The 21,693-nt window shown below is 46.5% G+C and overlaps 2 protein-coding genes across 10 annotated transcripts; one reads left to right on the top strand and one right to left on the bottom strand.

Moving 5' to 3' along the window:
• Nucleotides 1-1,459: 1,459 nt before the first annotated feature.
• Nucleotides 1,460-7,370, top strand: cgref1.S (cell growth regulator with EF-hand domain 1 S homeolog). 2 transcript variants are annotated; one of them, XM_018266071.2, is made up of 6 exons: nt 1,460-1,541; nt 3,602-3,691; nt 4,447-4,509; nt 5,031-5,101; nt 5,640-5,764; nt 6,265-7,370. In XM_018266071.2, the coding sequence occupies exons 2-6, from the start codon at nt 3,612-3,614 to the stop codon at nt 6,733-6,735; spliced, it is 810 nt and encodes a 269-aa protein (XP_018121560.1). In that variant the 5' UTR covers nt 1,460-1,541; nt 3,602-3,611; the 3' UTR covers nt 6,736-7,370. The 2 variants fall into 2 exon arrangements, with proteins under 2 accessions (XP_018121560.1, XP_041421090.1); XM_041565156.1 differs by lacking the exon at nt 4,447-4,509.
• khk.S (ketohexokinase S homeolog) lies at nt 7,017-17,953 on the bottom strand. Of its 8 annotated transcripts, none has more exons than XM_018264488.2 (10): nt 17,285-17,373; nt 16,176-16,281; nt 14,187-14,303; nt 12,617-12,751; nt 12,000-12,134; nt 11,470-11,542; nt 11,045-11,191; nt 9,558-9,646; nt 8,809-8,966; nt 7,017-7,477 (listed from the first exon to the last, which is right to left on the bottom strand). In XM_018264488.2, exons 2-10 carry the CDS (start codon nt 16,265-16,267, stop codon nt 7,467-7,469), a joined length of 957 nt encoding a protein of 318 aa, XP_018119977.1. In that variant the 5' UTR covers nt 16,268-16,281; nt 17,285-17,373; the 3' UTR covers nt 7,017-7,466.
• Nucleotides 17,954-21,693: the final 3,740 nt, after the last annotated feature.

Raw genomic sequence — 21,693 nt, 5'->3', positions numbered from 1 at the left:
ACAGACAAAGTAGAGCAAGAATTATGTGGATCAGTTGCCTTTTAGTCAATTATTGGGCCTCTGCACAAAAGACTAATCAGCTCTTGTACCCAAAACTATTATACAGGACATCACTGGTGCCTGACCCAGTATGGAAGGAGTTAATAGGAGGCAGTTGGGTGTTTTCCCATAATCCCCTGCACTAACCTTGAGTATTTGAGTAATGACTTCTTTATCTCTCTCCCAATAATTGTTTGTGTCAGTCAGGGGAAGAGCAGGATACACTGGGAAAGGGTCACAGACGGAGGGACTAGCAGGGAAAGGGTTACAGATGGAGGGACTGGCAGGGGAAGGGTTACTAATGGCAGGGAAAGGGTTACATATGGAGAGATTGGCAGGGAGAGGGTTGCAGATGGGGAACTGGCAGGGAGAGGGTTACAGATAGAGGGACTGGCACGGAAAGGGTTACAGATGGAGGGACTGGCAGGGAAAGGGTTGCAGATGGAGGGACTGGCAGGGAAAGGGTTGCAGATGGAGGGACTGGCAGGGAGAGGGTTACAGATAGAGAGACTGGCAGGGAAAGGGTTGCAGATGGAGGGACTGGCAGGGAAAGGGTTACTAATGGCAGGGAAATGGTTACATATGGAGAGATTGGCAGGGAGAGGGTTACAGATGGAGGGACTGGCAGGGAAAGGGTTACAGATGGAGGGACTGGCAGGGAAAGGGTTACAGATGGAGGGACTGGCAGGGAAAGGGTTGCAGATGGAGGGACTGGCAGGGAGAGGGTTACAGATAGAGAGACTGGCAGGGAAAGGGTTGCAGATGGAGGGACTGGCAGGGAAAGGGTTGCAGATGGAGGGACTGGCAGGGAGAGGGTTACAGATAGAGAGACTGGCAGGGAAAGGGTTACAGATGGAGGGACTGGCAGGGAAAGGGTTGCAGATGGAGGGACTGGCAGGGAGAGGGTTACAGATAGAGAGACTGGAAGGGAAAGGGTTACAGATGGAGGGACTGGCAGGGAAAGGGTTACTAATGGCAGGGAAATGGTTACATATGGAGAGATTGGCAGGGAGAGGGTTACAGATGGAGGGACTGGCAGGGAAAGGGTTACAGATGGAGGGACTGGCAGGGAAAGGGTTACAGATGGAGGGACTGGCAGGGAAAGGGTTACAGATGGAGGGACTGGCAGGGAGAGGGTTACAGATAGAGAGAGACTGGCAGGGAAAGGGTTACAGATGGAGGGACTGGCAGGGAGAGGGTTACAGATAGAGGGACTGGTAGGGAAAGGGTTACTAATGGCAGGGAAAGGGTTACATATGGAGGGATTGGCAGGGAGAGGGTTACAGATGGGGGACTGGCAGCAGTGGCAGGGAGAGGGTTACAGGGAGTTCAGTAGAGATATAAGGTTGGTAGTGGAAGGGTTACTGCTGATGCAGAGGCTGTGTGTGGCGGTGCCAGGGTTAAAGCTGATGTGGGCAGGGGCGGGGCAGCACTGCAGAGAGGAGGTGACACTGCAGAGAATCAGACAGTTGCACAGACAGACAGACAGACAGACAGCTGAGGTGAGTGCCACGAATCAACTACACTTATATCCTGTCTGTGTGTCATTGTGTGTGTGTGAGTGTGTATGGATATAACACATATATATATATATATATATAGGGACAGGCGTGTGACTGTGTCTGTATTTACAATTACACACACACTATAGTCACATACAACTGTGCAAATAAATGTGAGTGGGTTAGTGGCACGTTACAATCAGTAAGTGATTTAGTGACAGATCAGTGTGTCCTGAGTGAGGGTTGTACCAAAGCGACAGATCCTAGTGTAGAGCTACTGGGGCAAGTCAGGCAGGTGCATGCTGGGTACTTATGGACACTCTGGCAGGGGGAGGGTTACAGATGGAGGGACTGGCAAAGAGAGGGTTACAGATGGAGGGACTGGCAGGGAGAGGGTTACAGATGGAGGGACTGGCAGGGAGAGGGTTACAGATGGAGGGACTGGCAGGGAGAGGGTTACGGATGGAGGGACTGGCAGGGAGAGGGTTACGGATGGAGGGACTGGCAGGGAGAGGGTTACAGATGGAGGGACTGGCAGGGAGAGGGTTACGGATGGAGGGACTGGCAGGGAGAGGGTTACGGATGGAGGGATATATGGAGCACATATATTTATAGGGGGAGGTGAGTGACTAAGGGTTGGGGTGGTGAGAATGTGCTGAGTGCAGGTAAGTGAGTGAGATAAGAGAGAGTAAAGGTGTTAGAGTTCAGGTTTGGGACTCGTTATCATTGTGTTTCATGGAACTGATTGGCTGTAAGAGGCTGAAGGGGCAGATCAGGGATACGGGGTGAGTGGGACAGACTTGTAACATGAGCTGATTGGACAACCAGGAGTAAGAGGCAGATCCTCTGCAGTGAGTAGGTGGGAGAGAAGGAGCAGTTGCTTGTGGGATTTGCAGCCACGTTAGTTGTGTCTTGTCACATGGTGAGTGCTTTTGTCAAACTGTGTTTAGTAACCCACCGCCCAAAACAATAGTTCTAGAAAGTTATCATTGAACTAGATGGAGACAGTAGGACAAGATGGAGACAGTGGGACAAGATGGAGACAGTAGGACGAGATGGAGACAGTGAGACAAGATAGAGACAGTAGGACAAGATGGAGACAGTAGGACGAGATCGAGACAGTAGGACGAGATGGAGACAGTGAGACAAGATAGAGACAGTAGGGCAAGATGGAGACAGTAGGACGAGATCGAGACAGTAGGACGAGATGGAGACAGTGAGACAAGATAGAGACAGTAGGACAAGATGGAGACAGTAGGACAAGTTGGAGACAGTAGGACAAGATAGAGACAGTAGGGCAAGATGGAGACAGTAGGGCAAGATGGAGACAGTAGGACAAGATGGAGACAGTAGGACAAGATGGAGACAGTAGGACAAGATGGAGACAGTAGGACAAGATGGAGACAGTAGGACAAGATGGAGACAGTAGGACAAGATGGAGACAGTAGGACAAGATGGAGACAGTAGGACAAGATGGAGACAGTAGGACAAGATGGAGACAGTAGGACAAGATAGAGACAGTAGGACAAGATGACAGAAAGAGATCAATACATTGGAAGTAAGAATGAGTGTTACCATATCACCAGCCTTTCATTTAAAATACAACTCACTCACATGATAATGAATGGACATATGGGTCTGGGCTGGGGGGTAAATTATAATATCAGAAGAAGAGGAGGAGAATGTGGAGAAGATATTGAGGGGTGTCGGTTCCTATACAGACATGTGACACAGTTGTGTTTGTTAGAGATTTCTTTCAACCTTTGCAGTGAGAGACATCACAGGAGTGTTCCAGCAGTTGGGCACACAGGCAGACAAGTAGCGGGTATATGGGCATCTCTGCAGATGGTCAGTGTATAGTCATTGGATGGAACTAAACCTGTAATGAGATTAGTGGCATCACATTTCGTGGGTGGGGCATCTGGGCAGGAAGAACTAGTAATGTTGACCTTTGCTTATCTGAGGATAGTGCCACCAGCACCACCACCCAGTACTGGCAGTACCAGTGCCCTTATAGCTCAAGTTGGTACCAATGTTTGTATCTTTATGTTTCCTTTTAGGGTGTACAAAATGAGAGGTGTTTGTGCTCTGCTGCTGCCTATACTTCTGGGTCAAGGATGGGCAGCTCCTCGGACAATACAGGGAGGCAGGTGAGTCTGACCTTCAGCTGTTAAAGGAACAGTTCAGTATAAAAATAAAAACTGGGTAAATAGACAGGCTGTGCAAAATAATGTATCTAATATAGTTAGTTAGGCAAAAATGTAATGTATAAAGGCTGGAGTGACTGGATGTGTAACATAATAGCCAGAACACTACTTCCTGCTTTGCAGCTCTCTTGCTTTCCACTGATTGGTTACTGGGCAGTAACCAATCAGAGACTTGAGGGAGGGCCACATGGGTTATATCTGTTGCTTTTGAATCTGAGCTGAATGTTGAGGATCAATTACAAACTCACTGAACAGTTATGTCCCATGTGGCCCCCCTTATAGTCACTGACTAACTCAGAGTTAGAGAGCTGAAAAGCAGGAAGTAGTGTTCTGGCTATTATGTTACACACCCACTCACTCCAGCCTTTATACGTTACATTTTTGTATAACTAACTATATTAGATACATTTTTTATTTTGCACAGCCTATCTATTTACCCAGTTTTATTTTTATACTGAACTGTTCCTTTAAAGGGATTCTGGGAGTTGTAGAACAATATCTGGAGGTTGGCTGATTTAGATGTTATAGAATCTTATGGTGTTGTGGCCTGGAATGCTAATGGGTGCCCAGAACTGGTATGGACAGTGCCCCTAGCCTACCTGAGGGGTATGAATGGAAGGTGGGCCCCTGTAGCTGGGCATATGTGGCATCTGATTAATAGGGTGCCATCTGATTGACACATTGTGATTGTGCCCCAGGTCTGAGCAAGTTGTCAGCATACAGATCAGAAACCCATTCTCCAAGGGCCCTGAGGAGCTCAGGTGAGTAAGAACATTCCCTATGTCTCTGTCCCCAGCCCGTGACCACAAAAAGTAATCCTTGCGAGCCCTGGAACTACTCCCTGGAACTACTCCTACAGCTTTGCTCTGTAACCAAGTCAATAGTGCTAGCCAATCAGAATAGTTCAATTCTCCAACCCATAGCCAATCAGAGCAGCAAAACAACTTCTAACAGCCAGTAGCAGCCCCCTGCTCAAGCCCCATCTATTTACTGGTTCTTCTGTTACCACCCTCCTTCTCTCCCAAAATGCACTAGAATGTGCCGCCCAGAGCACCAGATACTTGACACATTTGCCCATGCAGAGGGCAATTAGAAGGACTGGACAAAACTTACTCAAAGTGCCTCTCTGAGTGTTTTTGCAGTTGACATGAGTGTCCTGTTTCTAGTGGAGGAGGAGAGGCACTCAGTAAGTTGTGTTGTTTTGGGTTTATTTCCCCTATAAGCAGAATTTTCCACCCAGCCTCACTCTGTCCTTTGTGACCAGTCTCCTTCTTGGTTGCAGCCTCCTGCAGGGGTATCTGAAGGAAAAGGACCCACTGGAAGCCAATGCCTCAAACCTAAAGAGAGAGACGGGTAAGAGGAGACCATGGTCCATAGTATTTGTGTCCTAAGAGAGAAGGGACTTGTTCCACAAGGGCCACCCATCATTTGGGTTTAAGGAGCAGTGTTGGTCTTGTTGGTCGGGGGGTGGTGAGGGAAAGGACTACTTTTAGATGTTAGCCCCACCAGGCACCAACTCCATTGAGTCCCATGGAAATCGGTAAACTGCAACCATAGGAGAAGCCACTTTTCTTCTAGAGGGAAGGGGGACCCCAAGGCTGAAGTACCAGACACAGGCAGATCTACATTGAGCTTTTGTAAAACATTTTTTGAAGGTGTGAGGTTAAGAGTCCAAATTTAGGGCGGTGTAAAAGCCAGTTAGAGAAAGACTGCAGAAGTCTCGTCAGGGTCTAGTTACCCATAGCAACCATTTAGAGGAGCATGTTCAGTAATTTATCGTGCCCTAATGAGTTACCCAAACGTAGTCCTACAGGATATGGGAGGATAAGAAGGCTACTATGGATTGGATAGTATAGCATACTGATTGTCCTTCTGGAATTTTCCCACCCAGCTATTCTGCACCTCTTCCTCCTCCATGACTATGACAAGAGCGGGCGTCTCGATGGCCTGGAACTCATGCGGCTTCTCAGTGGGATCCTGTCCCACGCATCACCGGGAGAACCAACACATGAATCGGTAAGTGTGACTAAAGTCATTCAAGTCAGATACACATGACAACAATCATCACCAATTCTGCTGGCATTCACTTCCCATATACTCTCCCTCTGCCTCAAGGGGGATTGGCATCCTGTGGGGTCACATACCTGCCTCTTTGGCTAAGGACCTGAACCATTTGCTCATTTACTTAAATAGAATTAGCCTTTTCTCACATTGCATTGATTCTAATGAGGCTCTATTTGCTCTTCCACCTGAGGTGCCTTATTGTTGATTCTGGCGTGTTCTTCCTTAGTTTCCCTTGAGAATCTACAGGTACTTAGGCTTCACTCACCTGTTCCTGGCTCAGACTCTGATACAAATACTGAGTGAGTGGAGGATGCTACTCAGCTGTGGGATAAGGAGAGCCATTTGCCAGATACAGGAATATAATCGGTCCCATAGGTGTTGGAGGATGTCTCTTGGCCAATGGTATCACCATCTTAACCCTCTCATCTGTCTTCTCCTTTTGTTGTCTGTAGGTCATACATATGGTGGATGAAGTCTTAGAGAGACAAGATTTAAACAGGGATGGACTTCTGAGTGCCCCTGAGCTTGTGACACCCCCAATCTATGCATCTGAGGAGGATGTCTCTCAAGACAATGTATCCATGGTCATCCCACCACCTCAGGAGTCTCAGAGACTGGACAACTTAGAGAATCCTACAGACACCAATGAGAAAAATGATGAGGAGCTGCAGCCTTTGGATGTTCAGGCTCTGGAAGTTGAAGAATCCCTCTCCAAGAAAGAAGCCGGACATCAAACTCCACCAACTAACTCTCAGGGTTTACCTGAGCAAGAGAACGAGGAGAACAAGGAAGACGCCATTGTACAATGGGGGGAAGATGAGGCTGACGAGACTGTTCCTGACACCATAACAGGAGAAGATGGACAACAAAAGGAAAAGACTGAAGGGATGCATGAAGAAAGGAGGACAGAGGATGAGATGTGATTGGCCATGGAATTAAACAAATGCTACTTGCTGCCTTGTGCATGTAGGCCTTTCCCTGAGGAGCATGTTCGGGAATAACAGCCGGTGCCCCAGAAGGATGAAGAGACAAAGGGGGGTAGTGTAGAACATGGTGTTACTGGGCATCCATAATGGTAATAGGGAACTAGATCTATTGTTCCTTTCTTGTGGTTTTACCCCCTTGAGGGTAAGAGCAATCCGACCATGTGGGTAAATCCACAACACAATTTGGATGCAAATAATCTTATTTAAATGCAAATTTATGAATTTATCTTAAGAATTTAATTTTATTTGGAACAAGTCATGGTTGCACAGGCTTCAGATGAGCCGATGACCACTAAAGAGTGTCTTGGTCTCCGCTGGCTGGAGATGCATGGAGCATTAAAGAAAGCGTGTGTAAGGTCCATAACATGTTTGGCTTGTATATCCCACCAACATGGACTTGTTCTGGACCATCAAGAACATCTTGATCCCAAGCCTCAGGCAACCACTTCTTTGTCTCCTTCTCATTGGGCTGAGATTATTGGCGAGTGCCTGGCTGTGTCTGTTCCATCAGAACCACTTATTTCTGCTAATTCTCAGGTTTCTTTTAATAATAATAAATGAGTAATAAGTAATACAATGTGATGGCTGGTTACTAGACCCGCTCAATCTTCTCCAAATCCAGTGTCCCTGTCCCACAAACGCACATCTCCATAGGGTGCACCAGAAGGCTAGAGAATGACTGAGAGACAGAAAGAATAATGGACTAAATGAAGGAAACACCATAAGATATAGACCTGGGTTTACCCAGTAGTTTGAAGGCCAAGTCAATCCTGAAACACTGGGGGAGACAATTTATTTGGAACCCCCATCCCCAGGGCTGAGCAAAGGATACCTGGGACAGTGGAGGAAAGGCAGTGATATGGTTCCCAGTAACAGAGTGGGAGGTCCCAACTAAACAGGTCACTGGGCAATAAGAGTTATATGGAGGGGCACAGTCTGCTCAAAGGACCCTACAACTACACCTGTCACCCCAATCATTATGATGATACGGCTACAGCTAGTTTGGCATAGTTCTGGGGGGCTGTTCCTGCTTGATTGTGCTTGTCACAGGGGATCCATTTTCTGGTGTGTATCTCTGTACAGGCTATGGGCAAACCCAGGGGGAAATAAGCTATACGTAGTGCCTATGGGATGGCAGCTGCCATGCTTGGGTCTCCTGGATATGCCCATCACCTGAAAGCCAAGAAAAAGGAGCAGCTGCTGAGTGAAACAATGAGTTTCTGACAGATCTGTGGCTACAAATGGAATTTTTATATATTTATATACAGCTGCTCACTAGTGACCCCTAGTGTTAGGGAACATAAGGTTTGTGCATTTCAGGTCCCAGTTCATATGGTCCCAGTTCATATGGTCCCAGTTGAGCAGCTATGAGTTCCACCAGGTGAGGGCGCCACAGGCTGGGCGTTAGTGCCCTTCTTGCTGCTGCCCAAGGTTTATCATTGGTGGGTGAGCTGGCAGTTTCCAGAGGACTCAGATGAAGCCATCAAAGCCTTGCACCCCACATTTCTTGCCAGCCATTTGGCACCCAAATGTGAGAGCTTCCTGCATGCTCTGACCTGAGACACAAGGAATGAGAGAAAGTCATATAAAAATTAATAATCATATGCTGATTAACGAGCTGCAATGTAAATTGCTTTGGAGGTGGGGCTATTGTATGTTTCCCTTATCTGCTGTCTCCTCCCTCTAATTAGACCTTCAAAAGTCAACAGAAGCAATGTGGCCCAAGTGCTGTAGGGGGGGAAGGGTAATAAGAAGAGATTTTGCAGCAATGCCATTAGCCAAGGACTTTAGCAGCGAGTTATTGTAGAAATGATTGTGTGCCTCCTCCAGCCAGTAGATGATGATCTTACACATAATAGTGCTCAGATTGTGGAAGTTTTTTACCTCATGGCCCCCCAAGCTGAGACTAGACCCCAGCTGTGATGTAGGGGTGCAACACAGAGAGTGAGATGGGTCAGTTTGCTTCAGAACCCTCAGAGACTGGGGCGTGAGATGTGATTGGCTCGTTACCTTTGGACAGGGAGTAGATCACTGAGGCGTTGAACGTGTCTCCGGCTCCCAAGGTGTCGACAATGTTCTCAGGAGAGAAGGCGCCGGAATGGACGACGGAACCATCAGGGCCCAAAGCGTCTGCCCCTTGCTCTGCCCACGCGCACACCAGGTAGGCCCTGCAGGAGGGGATAAAGGGTAAGTCTAACCCTACATGAAACAGTAAGAGTCGCACTTGTGCCCAACTGAAGCACCAAACTCTCACAACCCTAGCTACAAGTCACATGACATTAAGGGTTCAGTAACTGTGAGGCCTGTCCTGCCAAATCCAAATCCTGAACCCAACCTGGGATGCCATGCTCCCCTATTAACAACAATAGGACAGGCTAAGCCCTGTGCCACCTGACCCTGGATGGAAGGGGCGTGTCACTGGGAGGAAGGGACATGTCACTGAATGGAAGAGGCGTGTTGCTAGGAGGAAGGGGCATGTCACTGGGAGGAATGGGCGTGTCACTGAGAGGAAGGGGTGTGTCACTGGAAGGGGCGTGTCCCTGAGGAAGGGGTGTCACTTGGAGGAATGGGCGTGTCACTGGGAGGAAGGGGTGTGTCACTGGAAGGGGCATGTCCCTGGGGGAAGGGGTGTGCCACTGGGAGGAAGGGACATGTCTCTAGAAGGAAGGGGTGTGTTGCTAGAAGGAAGGGGTGTCACAGGCATGCCTTTGGGAGAAGAGGAACATTGGACAAACTGATGGGTTCAGAGACTCACTTACCCCTTTCTCACCCGGGGGTACAGGCCGCACACAGCCTCCCGCGCAGAGTTAAAGCCAAAGTGACGCGCCACATCCTTACTGACAAACACCTATAGAGAAAGACAGAAGAAACCATAGGTCCTGGATCCCCCAGGGACACCCCTATCCCCAGACTCACAGCCAACTTGGCTCTGATATTCTAGGGGTACTAATGTGCTCACCCTGAAACTGAACAATGTGCAGATTTAAAGGAACAGTAACACAAAAAAATGAAAGTAGATTAAAGGAATGACAATATAACATAGTGTTGTTCTGTGCTGCTACAGCCAGGCCTGGACTGGCAATCTGTGGGTTCTGGCAAATGCCAGAGGGGCTGCTATAAGGTGCCATAGAAAGTCAGTATTTGGTGGGCTGATGGGGGCTGTTTGGGCCTCTGTGTACCTGAAATGCCAGGGCCTATTTAAATTCTCAGTCCGGACCTGGCTACAGCTGGTGTGTTTGCTTCAGAAACTCTACTATAGTTTATATAAACAAGCACAGGATACACAGTAGATAACAGATGTGCTTGAATGGCTGCCCCCATGGCTACACGGCAGCTTGTTTATATAAACTATAGTAGTACTTATCTGTTATCTACTGTGTATCCTGTGCTTGAATGGCTGCCCCCATGGCTACACGGCAGCTTGTTTATATAAACTATAGTAGTACTTATCTGTTATCTACTGTGTATCCTGTGCTTGAATGGCTGCCCCATGACTACACAGCAGCTTGTTATATAAACTATAGTAGTACTTATCTGTTATCTACTGTGTATCCTGTGCTTGAATGGCTGCCCCCATGGCCTACACAACAGCTTGTTTATATAAACTATAATAGTACTTATCTGTTATCTACTGTGTATCCTGTGCTTGAATGGCTGCCCCATGGCTACACAGCAGCTTGTTTATATAAACTATAGTAGTACTTATCTGTTATCTACTGTGTATCCTGTGCTTGAATGGCTGCCCCCATGGCTACACAGCAGCTTGTTTAATAAACTATAGTAGTACTTATCTGTTATCTACTGTGTATCCTGTGCTTGAATGGCTGCCCCCATGGCTACACAGCAGCTTGTTTATATAAACTATAGTAGTACTTATCTGTTATCTACTGTGTATCCTGTGCTTGAATGGCTGCCCCCATGGCTACACAGCAGCTTGTTATATAAACTATAGTAGTACTTATCTGTTATCTACTGTGTGTCCTGTGCTTGAATGGCTGCCCCCATGGCTACACAGCAGCTTGTTTTATTAAACTATAGTAGTACTTATCTGTTATCTACTGTGTATCCTGTGCTTGAATGACTGCCCCCATGGCTACACAGCAGCTTGTTTATATAAACTATAGTAGTGTTTCTGAAGCAAACACACCAGTTGTACCAGTGCAGGGCAACAGCACATTATATTGTCATTTTTTAAAAAGCTTATTAGTTTCTTGGCATTACTTTAATTCACTAGTAATATCATTACCACGTCCCCGTATGCGAAGAGTTGGTAGAGCTCCTCCCTTTCCTTCTCAATTTCCACAGAGATAGTGATTGGCTCTTCTGCGCCGCGGCCCCTGTTGTGCTCCTCCACTCTGCGGATCATCTTCACTTGCTCGTCTGCATTTCTGCCCTGTAGGGATTAACGGGCGCACTCATTGGCTGGTCACATGAAGCAGAGCCACCCAGGGAGCTCAGCCAATCACAGGGAAGAGTATGCAAGTGCAATGCACCTCACTGATTGGCCACTGGTGCCCCACCCCTGAGGAATATAAAATCACAAGAGGGTGGAGGGATCTTTGTTGTACCGTGTTGTGTTCAGCTTAGGGGCCCAGTCACATGACAGAGAGGGTTGGGGGGTACTTCCCTAAGGTCCCTTCATAAAACTGCCCACAGACTGGAGCCAATTACCTCCCAGTGAATCCACTTGTACTGGGTCAGCTCCACCCTCTGGAAGTCTTCTTCTGTCACGTCGGGCAGGTTTCTGTGATTGGGAGAAGAGTCAGGGGGCGGCAACTTACAGCATCAGGGACCCCCCATATGGAATTAGTAGCTGGGCTCTAAGGTACAGAATGACCCAGCAGAGAATGTCCCATGGGCCCCAGCACATGTTTATTCATCCCCCACAGGCCTGCACCCAGTCATATCATGTAGGGCTCACGGGGGCAGCATGGGGCAAGAGGTGCAGGTAGCCATGTTTCTTGCCCACAATAAACCTTGCTCTATCTTCCCAACGACTGTCAGTAGCCACTCCTCAATGAGGCAGAAAGAGATGCGGGCCCCCCTGCGACTAGTTACCCCAGCACAAAGGATGTGGGGGGGGGGGAGCAGGGAATGATGCTGTTTTACAGTATATATATATATATATGTATATAGCTACTATAACAGTCCTGTGCTTGGCACTGTGGGGGCAGAGAGAGGGGGTAACAGAGTTTCCTTACGTGTCATACAACGTCACAGTCCGGGAGCCACTGGAGGTGTTTATCAAACAACAAGCGCACGGCGTGTCCCCCCGACTTTGCCAACTCACATTACTGGTACCAATCCCTCTCCTCTGGAAGTCTGACACGATGAAGCTATGGGAGGAGTCAGGGTAAGAGAGCAGGGAGGAGCCAGGGTAAGAGAGCAGGGAGGAGCCAGGGTAAAAGAGTGGGGCGAAGAAGTTGGGGAAAGATGGAAAGAGCAGGAGGATAGAGGGACAGAAAGGTTGGGAAGGGGGGAATAGATGGAGGAGGGGGAAGAGCAGAGGGATTTTTAAAAAGGCAAATTGGGAACATCGCAAAGTCATCTCCCTGTACCCACCTGTCACTGTCTGAGCATAAAGCATGGGGGGGCGGGGCTTTATTGTCCTGAGAGTTACCTGCAAGTACCTACCTGTGCACTGGATTCCCTAGGAGACATCCTCATGCTGTGTTATACACACACACAGGCTGCACTACACACATATATATACACACACACACACACACACACACACATACACACACACATACACACACACACATACACACATACACACAAGATGCACTACACAATAACACACAGAGTAGTGTCTGACCTGTTCTTGTGCAGGATGGTGCGGCTGCCATTGCTAATGTTGCTGATCACTATGGAAGCTGGAAAGCAACAGCCGGGCCGTGAGATCACATGACTCACATCTATACTGTAGCTCCGCAGGCTGTCCAGGGTAAAACTGCCAGGGCGGGGAGAGAGGGGCAAAGACCAGGGGCAATTAATGTTTAATCACAGTAAAGAGACAGCTGGAGAGAGACAGAGCGTTATTGCACGTAATGATCAGATCTAGACAGAACTAAAGGAGACTGAAGACAGACGGACTGATTGTCATGGAGAGAGAAGGGATGTGAGATGGGATTAAATAGTAACAAGATGAGAAGAGAGAACCTTGTGAGAGGGAATTAAAGTGCAAAGCAGGAGAAGTAACAAAATACATTATAGAGATTGTAGGGGACAAATAGACAGAGGGAATAGAAGAGAGTGAGTTCATATAGAGAAATGATGAATGGGAAGGAATTGAGATGTTAGGCTATGAGGAGAGAAATACATTGTGATTTGTGTCGAGTGTGAAACAGAGAGAGTGAAAATAAAGGGTGAGAGGAGAGAAAGAAGGGACAGAGCTTCAAGGATGGGATTAGAGAAAGGGACAAGTGTAGAAGAAGGGAGTAGGGAAAGAAGCAAGGATTAGAGAGAAGAGAGAGAAGCTAGTGTAAGAATAGATACAAAAGAATGAAATGATAGAGAGGTGTGAGAAACAAGATGAGAGTACAGAGGTTTTCGGGTGGAATTAGGTTGAAAGTAAAGGTTGGTAGTTGGAGGCAGAGTAACTTACCTTAGCAAGGGGGAGAGAGAGAGAGGGAGGTTATGGTGAGTGTAAGGTTTTGTAGGTTTAGAGGAGAGTGAGTAGTAAGTGAAGGTGAAGAAACATATATGTGAGCAGCACAAATAGTGAGATGTGAGAGAAGAGGGTGGGGGTGACAAAAGGCTCATACTGGAGAAGAGAAAGAAGTTGTAAGAGAAGGAGAAGTCAGAGAGAATTTGGGTTTCATATAGAGAGAGAAGTGAGAGATGTCAGGTGAGAATTAATATGATCCCAGGAAGATAAACCTCAGGTATCAGTTAGTAGCAGGTGATTGGTGAAGAGTTATTACTGGCAGCTGATTGGTTGATTCACAGAATATTAAATAATGACCCATTAGAGTTACTGGCAGATGATTGGTTGATTCACAGAATATTAAATAATGACCCATTAGAGTTACTGGCAGATGATTGGTTGATTCACAGAATATTAAATAATGACCCATTAGAGTTATTGGCAGATGAGTATTGAACATGACCAAGTGGCTTTTGGGGTGTCTGTTAGTGGCAGATGATTGGTGGGGGACACAGACACTCACTCATGGAGCGGAAGGGAGGGAGGATATTTCTATATTGTACCATCTCAGGACAAGAGAGAATTGTGGGTGAAGTTGGCACTGAGCTCATTAATGCCCTGCCTTCTACTGTGCCAGGGTGGGCATTTTATCTACCCCGTCCCAAATGTGACATATTCACTGTACCCTGGGACCCCACCCCTCCAATAAGACTGTCCCTTTCCTGCAGTCGCTACTTACTCAGCCATGTGCCCCGGGGCCAGTGAGCCCATGAAAGCGCACGGAGCCCCCAGAAGTGCCAGGACGGTGCAGGAGTTCGAGGCATTGCCCCCCCGCTGCCAGCGCTGAGACAGACACCTACACAAGAGACACACTGGAGTAAGAGACATGAGCAGAGACAGACACCTACACAAGAGACACACTGGGCTAAGAGACATAACCATAGTGACAGACACCTACACAAGAGACACACTGGGCTAAGAGACATGAGCAGAGACAGACACCTACACAAGAGACACACTGGGCTAAGAGACATGAGCAGAGACAGGCACCTACACAAGAGACACACTGGAGTAAGAGACATGAGCAGAGACAGACACCTACACAAGAGACACACTGGGCTAAGAGACATAACCATAGTGACAGACACCTACACAAGAGACACACTGGGCTAAGAGACATGAGCAGAGACAGACACCTACACAAGAGACACACTGGGCTAAGAGACATGAGCAGAGACAGGCACCTACACAAGAGACACACTGGAGTAAGAGACATGAGCAGAGACAGACACCTACACAAGAGACACACTGGGCTAAGCAGAGACAGACACCTAAACAAGAGACACACTGGGCTAACAGACATGAGCAGAGACCGACACCTACACAAGAGACACACTGGGCTAAGAGACATGAGCAGAGACAGACACCTACACAAGAGACACACTGGAGTAAGAGACATGAGCAGAGACAGACACCTACACAAGAGACACACTGGGCTAAGAGACATAACCATAGTGACAGACACCTACACAAGAGACACACTGGGCTAAGAGACATGAGCAGAGACAGACACCTACACAAGAGACACACTGGGCTAAGAGACATGAGCAGAGACAGGCACCTACACAAGAGACACACTGGAGTAAGAGACATGAGCAGAGACAGACACCTACACAAGAGACACACTGGGCTAAGCAGAGACAGACACCTACACAAGAGACACACTGGGCTAAGAGACATGAGCAGAGACCGACACCTACACAAGAGACACACTGGGCTAAGAGACATGAGCAGAGACAGACACCTACACAAGAGACACACTGGGCTAAGAGACATGAGCAGAGACAGACACCTACCCAAGAGACACACTGGGCTAAGAGACATGAGCAGAGACAGACACCTACACAAGAGACACACTGGGCTAAGAGACATAACCACAGCAGAGACAGACACCTACACAAGAGACACACTGGGGAAAGAGACATAACCATAGTAGTGACAGACACCTACACAAGAGACATACTGGGGAAAGAGACATAACCAGAACAGAGACAGACACCTACACAAGAGACACACTGGGGAAAGAGACATAACCAGAACAGAGACAGACACCTACACAAGAGACACACTGGGGAAAGAGACATAACCACAGCAGAGACAGACACCTACACAAGAGACACACTGGGGAAAGAGACATAACCAGAACAGAGACAGGCACCTACACAAGAGACACACTGGGGTAAGAGACATAACCATAGTAGTGACAGACACCTACACAAGAGACACACTGGGGTAAGAGACATAACCAGAGCAGAGACAGGCACCTACACAAGAGACACACTGGGGTAAGAGACATAACCATAGTAGTGACAGACACCTACACAAGAGACACACTGGGGTAAGAGACATAACCATAGTAGTGACAGACACCTACACAAGAGACACACTGGGGTAAGAGACATAACCAGAGCAGAGACAGACACCTACACAAGAGACACACTGGGGAAAGAGACATAACCAGAGCAGAGACAGACACCTACACAAGAGACACACTGGGGAAAGAGACATAACCAGAGCAGAGACAGACACCTACACAAGAGACACACTGGGGAAAGAGACATAACCAGAGCAGAGACAGACACCTACACAAGAGACACACTGGGGAAAGAGACATAACCAGAGCAGTAGTATATAGTAGTAGTGAGTGCCTAGTCACGGGGTCACTTACCTGCTGTCAGAGTCCTCCTCTGGGTATTTTTCCACCACACTGATAATATCCAGACACACCAGCCCAATACACAGGATTCCCTTGTCCCCCATTGCTGCTCAGATCTCTGCAGGGCACAATAATGGATAGAAATGAAGGAATGTGAACCTTGCCCGGCTGCACTGCTGCGTCAGCAAACCCTGCCCCTCCCATACCTCCCAACATTTTGGAAGTAAAAAGAGGGACAAAAAATTTTTTCCGCATGTAGCTCAGCAATTTTTTTGACCACACCCTTTCTGTGGCCACACCCCCTAATTACCATGTTTGTTGTACAAAATTTGGCAGGTTGTGAAAGTTTGAAAATATTTGTCCTTATCTAAACTGTGTTTTTGTGTTTCAAAATTGTTACAAAGTATCTTATTTGCACCTGTTGGCTGTTCTGGGCTCTCTGCTAAAAGCCAATTAAGTGAGAAACTTTGTTTCTTTTTCTGGCTGTTCAGTGCAGAGAAAAGAGGGACTTTCCAGTACAAATGAGGGACTGCGGGTTGAGCTGTCAAAAGAGGGACTGTCCCTCCGAAAAAGGGACAGTTGGGAGGTACGGCCCCTCCTCCTGTGTCTGAAATACTGACTCTGCTTGTGCTGATCATTAAAGGGAAACTATTCCTCTTGTACAACATGAGTGCAATGAATAGGGAAACTCAAGCTCCTCCATGGCCAGTCATTATGAGACAGATCATTGGATTCCCAGTGCTCACATAACCCCCTGCATAATGAACAAATCAGTTGGAAGAAAAGTTAAAGGGAGGGGTCTGTTTATACAGAGCTCTGTATCTGCACTAATAAGTGCTGCCATTATTACTGGTGGGTCTGTGGCACCGGACAGAACTCATTCTGTGCCCATTGGTTGCTTTTGGGCTCCTATTGGCTTGTACAGAGGGAGGGGCCACAGCTGATATGACAACGAGGGGCGGGGTTTATTGTCAGAGCATGTCATTGGCTGATAGTGACACAGAGGTGAATATGGGGGTGAGACGTGCTCAGTATTCAGTGTTATTATTCACGCACACGAGCTACTCGCCATATAACTCCCGCCACTGCCAAATACAGCGGTGCCAGTCATAGTGTCTTACCTCTCAGCTTCCGTATTGTCACACCGAGGAACATGTGACCGCAAGGACAGCCCCTTATGTTTACGTTTAGTTATAGCGGTGGGCGGGGCTATCTTTAGGCGGGAGGAACAGTAGTGATTGGGTTAAATAATATAATAGATCCCTGTCACAGAGCGTCTCACTGCTGCTTCCTGTATTTACACCAATCACCTCCGGTTTCCTCTCCTCTTCATTTACTGACAGGCTCCGCCCACTCTCTCATTTGGCGCCTTTTGGTGGGGGGCGGGGTTGCGAGCGTTTTGGTGACTGGAGTTGGTCTGTGAGAGAGAGAAGGGGGAAGGCTGGAGAGACTTGATCTAGTTATAATGTGCTTTGTATATTAGGGGAAAAGCCACAGTAAAGGCTCAGCTTGAGAAGCAACTGGGAGGGGAGGGGATGACTTACATGAGAGGAGAGAATGAAGGGATCATTTAGTCAATGAGGAGTGCGGCAAATACAATTGTCAGTCTATCAATGGGGCTACTTTTAAAATGAATTGGCTACTTTTTTTTTATATAGAAGCAAGGTTTGTGCTACTGCCATATTACAAGAATCTGTGGTACCACTCAACAAATAAATATTAAATCAAAAATACAAAATGATGATAGAAATAATGAAGGAGAATTCACTCACATTTCACCTCAGTCCCAAGGTGCAAAGTCCAAAACCACAGTATCCAAAGAGGATCTCCTATAATAAAGAAACAAATGTAAAAAGTAGAAACATTTAATAGGACATAAGACCTAACGCGTTTCGTGCCTATTGGGGGCACTTACTCATAGGAATCTGCCCGTCTGGTGAAAATCCCCCCAGAAATTTAGTGACTTTTGGCGCATGCACCGTAGTTCAACATCGGCACATTCCTCCAAATGCCCATTTGCCAAAATACGCCGGTCACTACGGGAAGACAAGAGCAAAGGAGACAAGATGGCTGCTCTGACAGGACCTATAAGGAGGGGGAAGTAGAAAGTTATGGGCATTTGCCCAGGGTGCCAGGTAGGCCGGGAGGGAGGGGGGACTATTTAGGGTAGGGGAGAAGGGGGATGCAAATTAGGGGGTTACATTCTCCTTTAAAGGAGAAGGAAAGGTTAAAACTAAGTAAGCCTTATCAGAAAGGTCTATCTAAATATACCAGTAAACCTCCAAAGTAATGCTGCTCTGAGTCCTCTGTCAAAAGAAACAGCACATTTCTTTCCTTCTATTGTGTACTCATGGGCTTCTGTATCAGACTAACTGTTTTCAGCTTAAACCTCATTGCCCTGGGCAAGAGCATGCTCAGTTTGCTCCTCTCCCCCCCTCCCTTCTCTACTGTAATCTGAGCCCAGAGCAGGGAGAGACTCAGGCAGGAAGTGATCTCACACCAAGCTAATATGGCAGCTGCTATCCTAAACAAACAGAGAGTTTCTAGAGCTTTTTACTCAGGTATGGTAAACATTCTTCAGAATAAATATAGCATTCTAGCTTGTACTATTGCAGCTAATCTATTGGCAATAAAATGCCTCCGTAGCTTTCCTTCTCCTTTAAGGATTGGAAAAGCAGCAGAGATTTCAATTATTTCAAATTGAGAGACATTTCTTTGAGATTGGTCACTAGGGGCAACCCCTTTTTTGGAAATAAATCCCGGCCTTCCTATATATTAATCTTTATTCCCTATTAATAACATTGGGATCACTGACCTTCCTATATATTTATCTTTATTCCCTATTAATAACATTGGTATCACTGACCTTCCTATATATTTATCTTTATTCCCTATTAATAACATTGGGATCACTGGCCTTCCTATATATTTATCTTTATTCCCTATTAATAACATTGGGATCACTGACCTTCCTATATATTTATCTTTATTCCCTATTAATAACATTGGGATCACTGACCTTCCTATATATTTATCTTTATTCCCTATTAATAACATTGGGATCACTGGCCTTCCTATATATTTATCCTTTTTCCCTATTAATAACATTGGGATCATATCACTGACCTTCCTATATATTTATCTTTATTCCCTATTAATAACATTGGGATCACTGACCTTCCTATATATTTATCTTTATTCCCTATTAATAACATTGGGATCACTGACCTTCCTATATATTTATCTTTATTCCCTATTAATAACATTGGGATCACTGACCTTCCTATATATTTATCTTTATTCCCTATTAATAACATTGGGATCACTGACCTTCCTATATATTTATCTTTATTCCCTATTAATAACATTGGGATCACTGACCTTCCTATATATTTATCTTTATTCCCTATTAATAACATTGGGATCAACCATTATATTTACCAGCCAGGTGGCAACCCTAAGTCATCACAGACCACAATTCTCCCCCCCTTAAAGGACAATGCATCCCCTTTTATTGAAGACCCCTAACCCCCCTATAGAGTTGCCACCCAGCTGGTATTTTGCCGGCCTATCCGGTAAAACACCTGCCAAGGCCGGGGCCGGTATTACAAATTTACCAGTAATGCAGTTGCCGGTAATTTGTAATACCCTTTAAAAAAAGCCTTTGCCTGCCCCCAATTCGAGCAGAACTTAACTTTTTTCCAGTGTTCTGGACATTGCACAATGTTGCTTTTTGCGCCACAAACCACGCCCATTTTGTGCCCGCCACCCCCACCGGATGGTAATCTTTTTCAGTAAAGGTGACAACCCTACCCTAACTAGACCCTACTCCCCCCAGCTTAAGTGTTACCCCCGGGCAAATGCCCCTAACGCTTTACTTACCCCTCAGTGCAGATTGTGTCCAGCGGAGTTCCCGGCAGCCATCTTGTTCTGTTCATGAAACAGATTGCGCAGTTGGAACAATCTTCTGGTCCCAAACAAAAACAGAAACGCCACTTTCATTCTGAAGACTGATGAACAGAACAAGATGGCTGCCGTGAACTCCACTGGACACAATCTGCGCCTGTATTTGAGGAACGTTCGTACGTCGCAATCTTCTCACCTGCCACTAACCAATCAGATGAAATAAAGTAGTAAAAGAACAAATCAGATGATATTCTTCCCTGACAGATAGAAGTGACAGTCACACAGTGAGATGGCAACACATACAGACATATTATCATCAGATCCATGTAAATAAGGACTGTTTATATCTGGGTGTAAGATCAGTAATTATTCTCCGTACACTTGAAATAAGATCAGTACAAACAGCTGCAGCGTTGTCTCATGATCAGCGTCATTGGTTCTTATACTAAACATGATTCATTATGTGTAAATATGCACTAAACTAATCATCGGCATAATAATAATAATTATAGTCATCCTGTAACATGATCTTTCATAATTGTCAACTGTTTAACCATTAACTTTTTAACTATTTGACTGTTTAGCTGTTCAGGGGAAACGGATCCCGTTCTTTGATGTTACTAATTCTTCCCGTCTCTCACGTACCGTTTCATTACAATGTTGTAGTAAAAGAAACAGAATCAATTACTTATGTTGATCAGGGCAGCCATCAGGGGGGGAGAGTTGTAGGGGGCCCCGAGGGTAAGGGGGGCCCCGGCCACGCCACACTTACTTGATAAGCCGGGCCCCCCATCTTTCTGAGAGCTGCTGACTTCGGAAAGGCATGGACATTTAAGGGGCCCTGGCCACCAATTTTCTTATAATGTGGGGGGGGGGGGGGACCCTGGCCACCAATTTTGGCCACCAATTTTTTTTCTCATGTGAGGTCCTAGCCACCAATATTTTTTAATGGGGGGGCCTGGCCACAAATGTTTTTTTATGGGGGGCCCTAACCATCAATATCTTTTTATTTTTTATGAACATATGGGAACCATAGCCACCAATATTTTTTTTTTTACTGTGTGGTGGGGGGCGGACCTGTAGGTGGGCGCAGCCCAGGGGGCCCAGGAAATTTTGTCGTATGAGGCCCTGCGATTTCTGATGGTGGTCCTGATGTTGCTCATAAGTCAATCATTGAGACCACACATCGGTATATCCCTCCCCTTATCTTGTGGACTATTAAATCTTATACTATAAGGCTTTCCTTTCAATTTCCACACTCAGATTGTATCACACACTAAGTGGCTCTCTATCGCTTGCCCTGTCTTAGTAACCTGGCCCATAATTATGTTGCTATATTGGGCCCGACATGGATCTGTGGTGTATTCTATATCTGCATGTAGTTGCTATGCGCATGTCCTGGATCTATTGTTGCTACGGATGGTAAAACACTCCCCAAAACTATGGGGCGATTCACAAAGGGTTGAATATCGAGGGTTAATTAACCCTCGATATTTGACTGGGAATTAAAATCCTTCGACTTTGATTATCGAAGTCTAAGGATTTTAGCGCAAATAGTGCGATCGAAGGATTATTCCTTTGATCGAACGATAAAATCCTTCAAATCGAACGATTCGAAGGATTT

The sequence above is a fragment of the Xenopus laevis genome, chromosome 5S (genome assembly GCF_017654675.1).
Source record: "Xenopus laevis strain J_2021 chromosome 5S, Xenopus_laevis_v10.1, whole genome shotgun sequence".
Taxonomy (NCBI): Eukaryota; Metazoa; Chordata; class Amphibia; order Anura; family Pipidae; genus Xenopus; species Xenopus laevis.
This window is presented reverse-complemented; position numbering and strand designations above follow the sequence as displayed.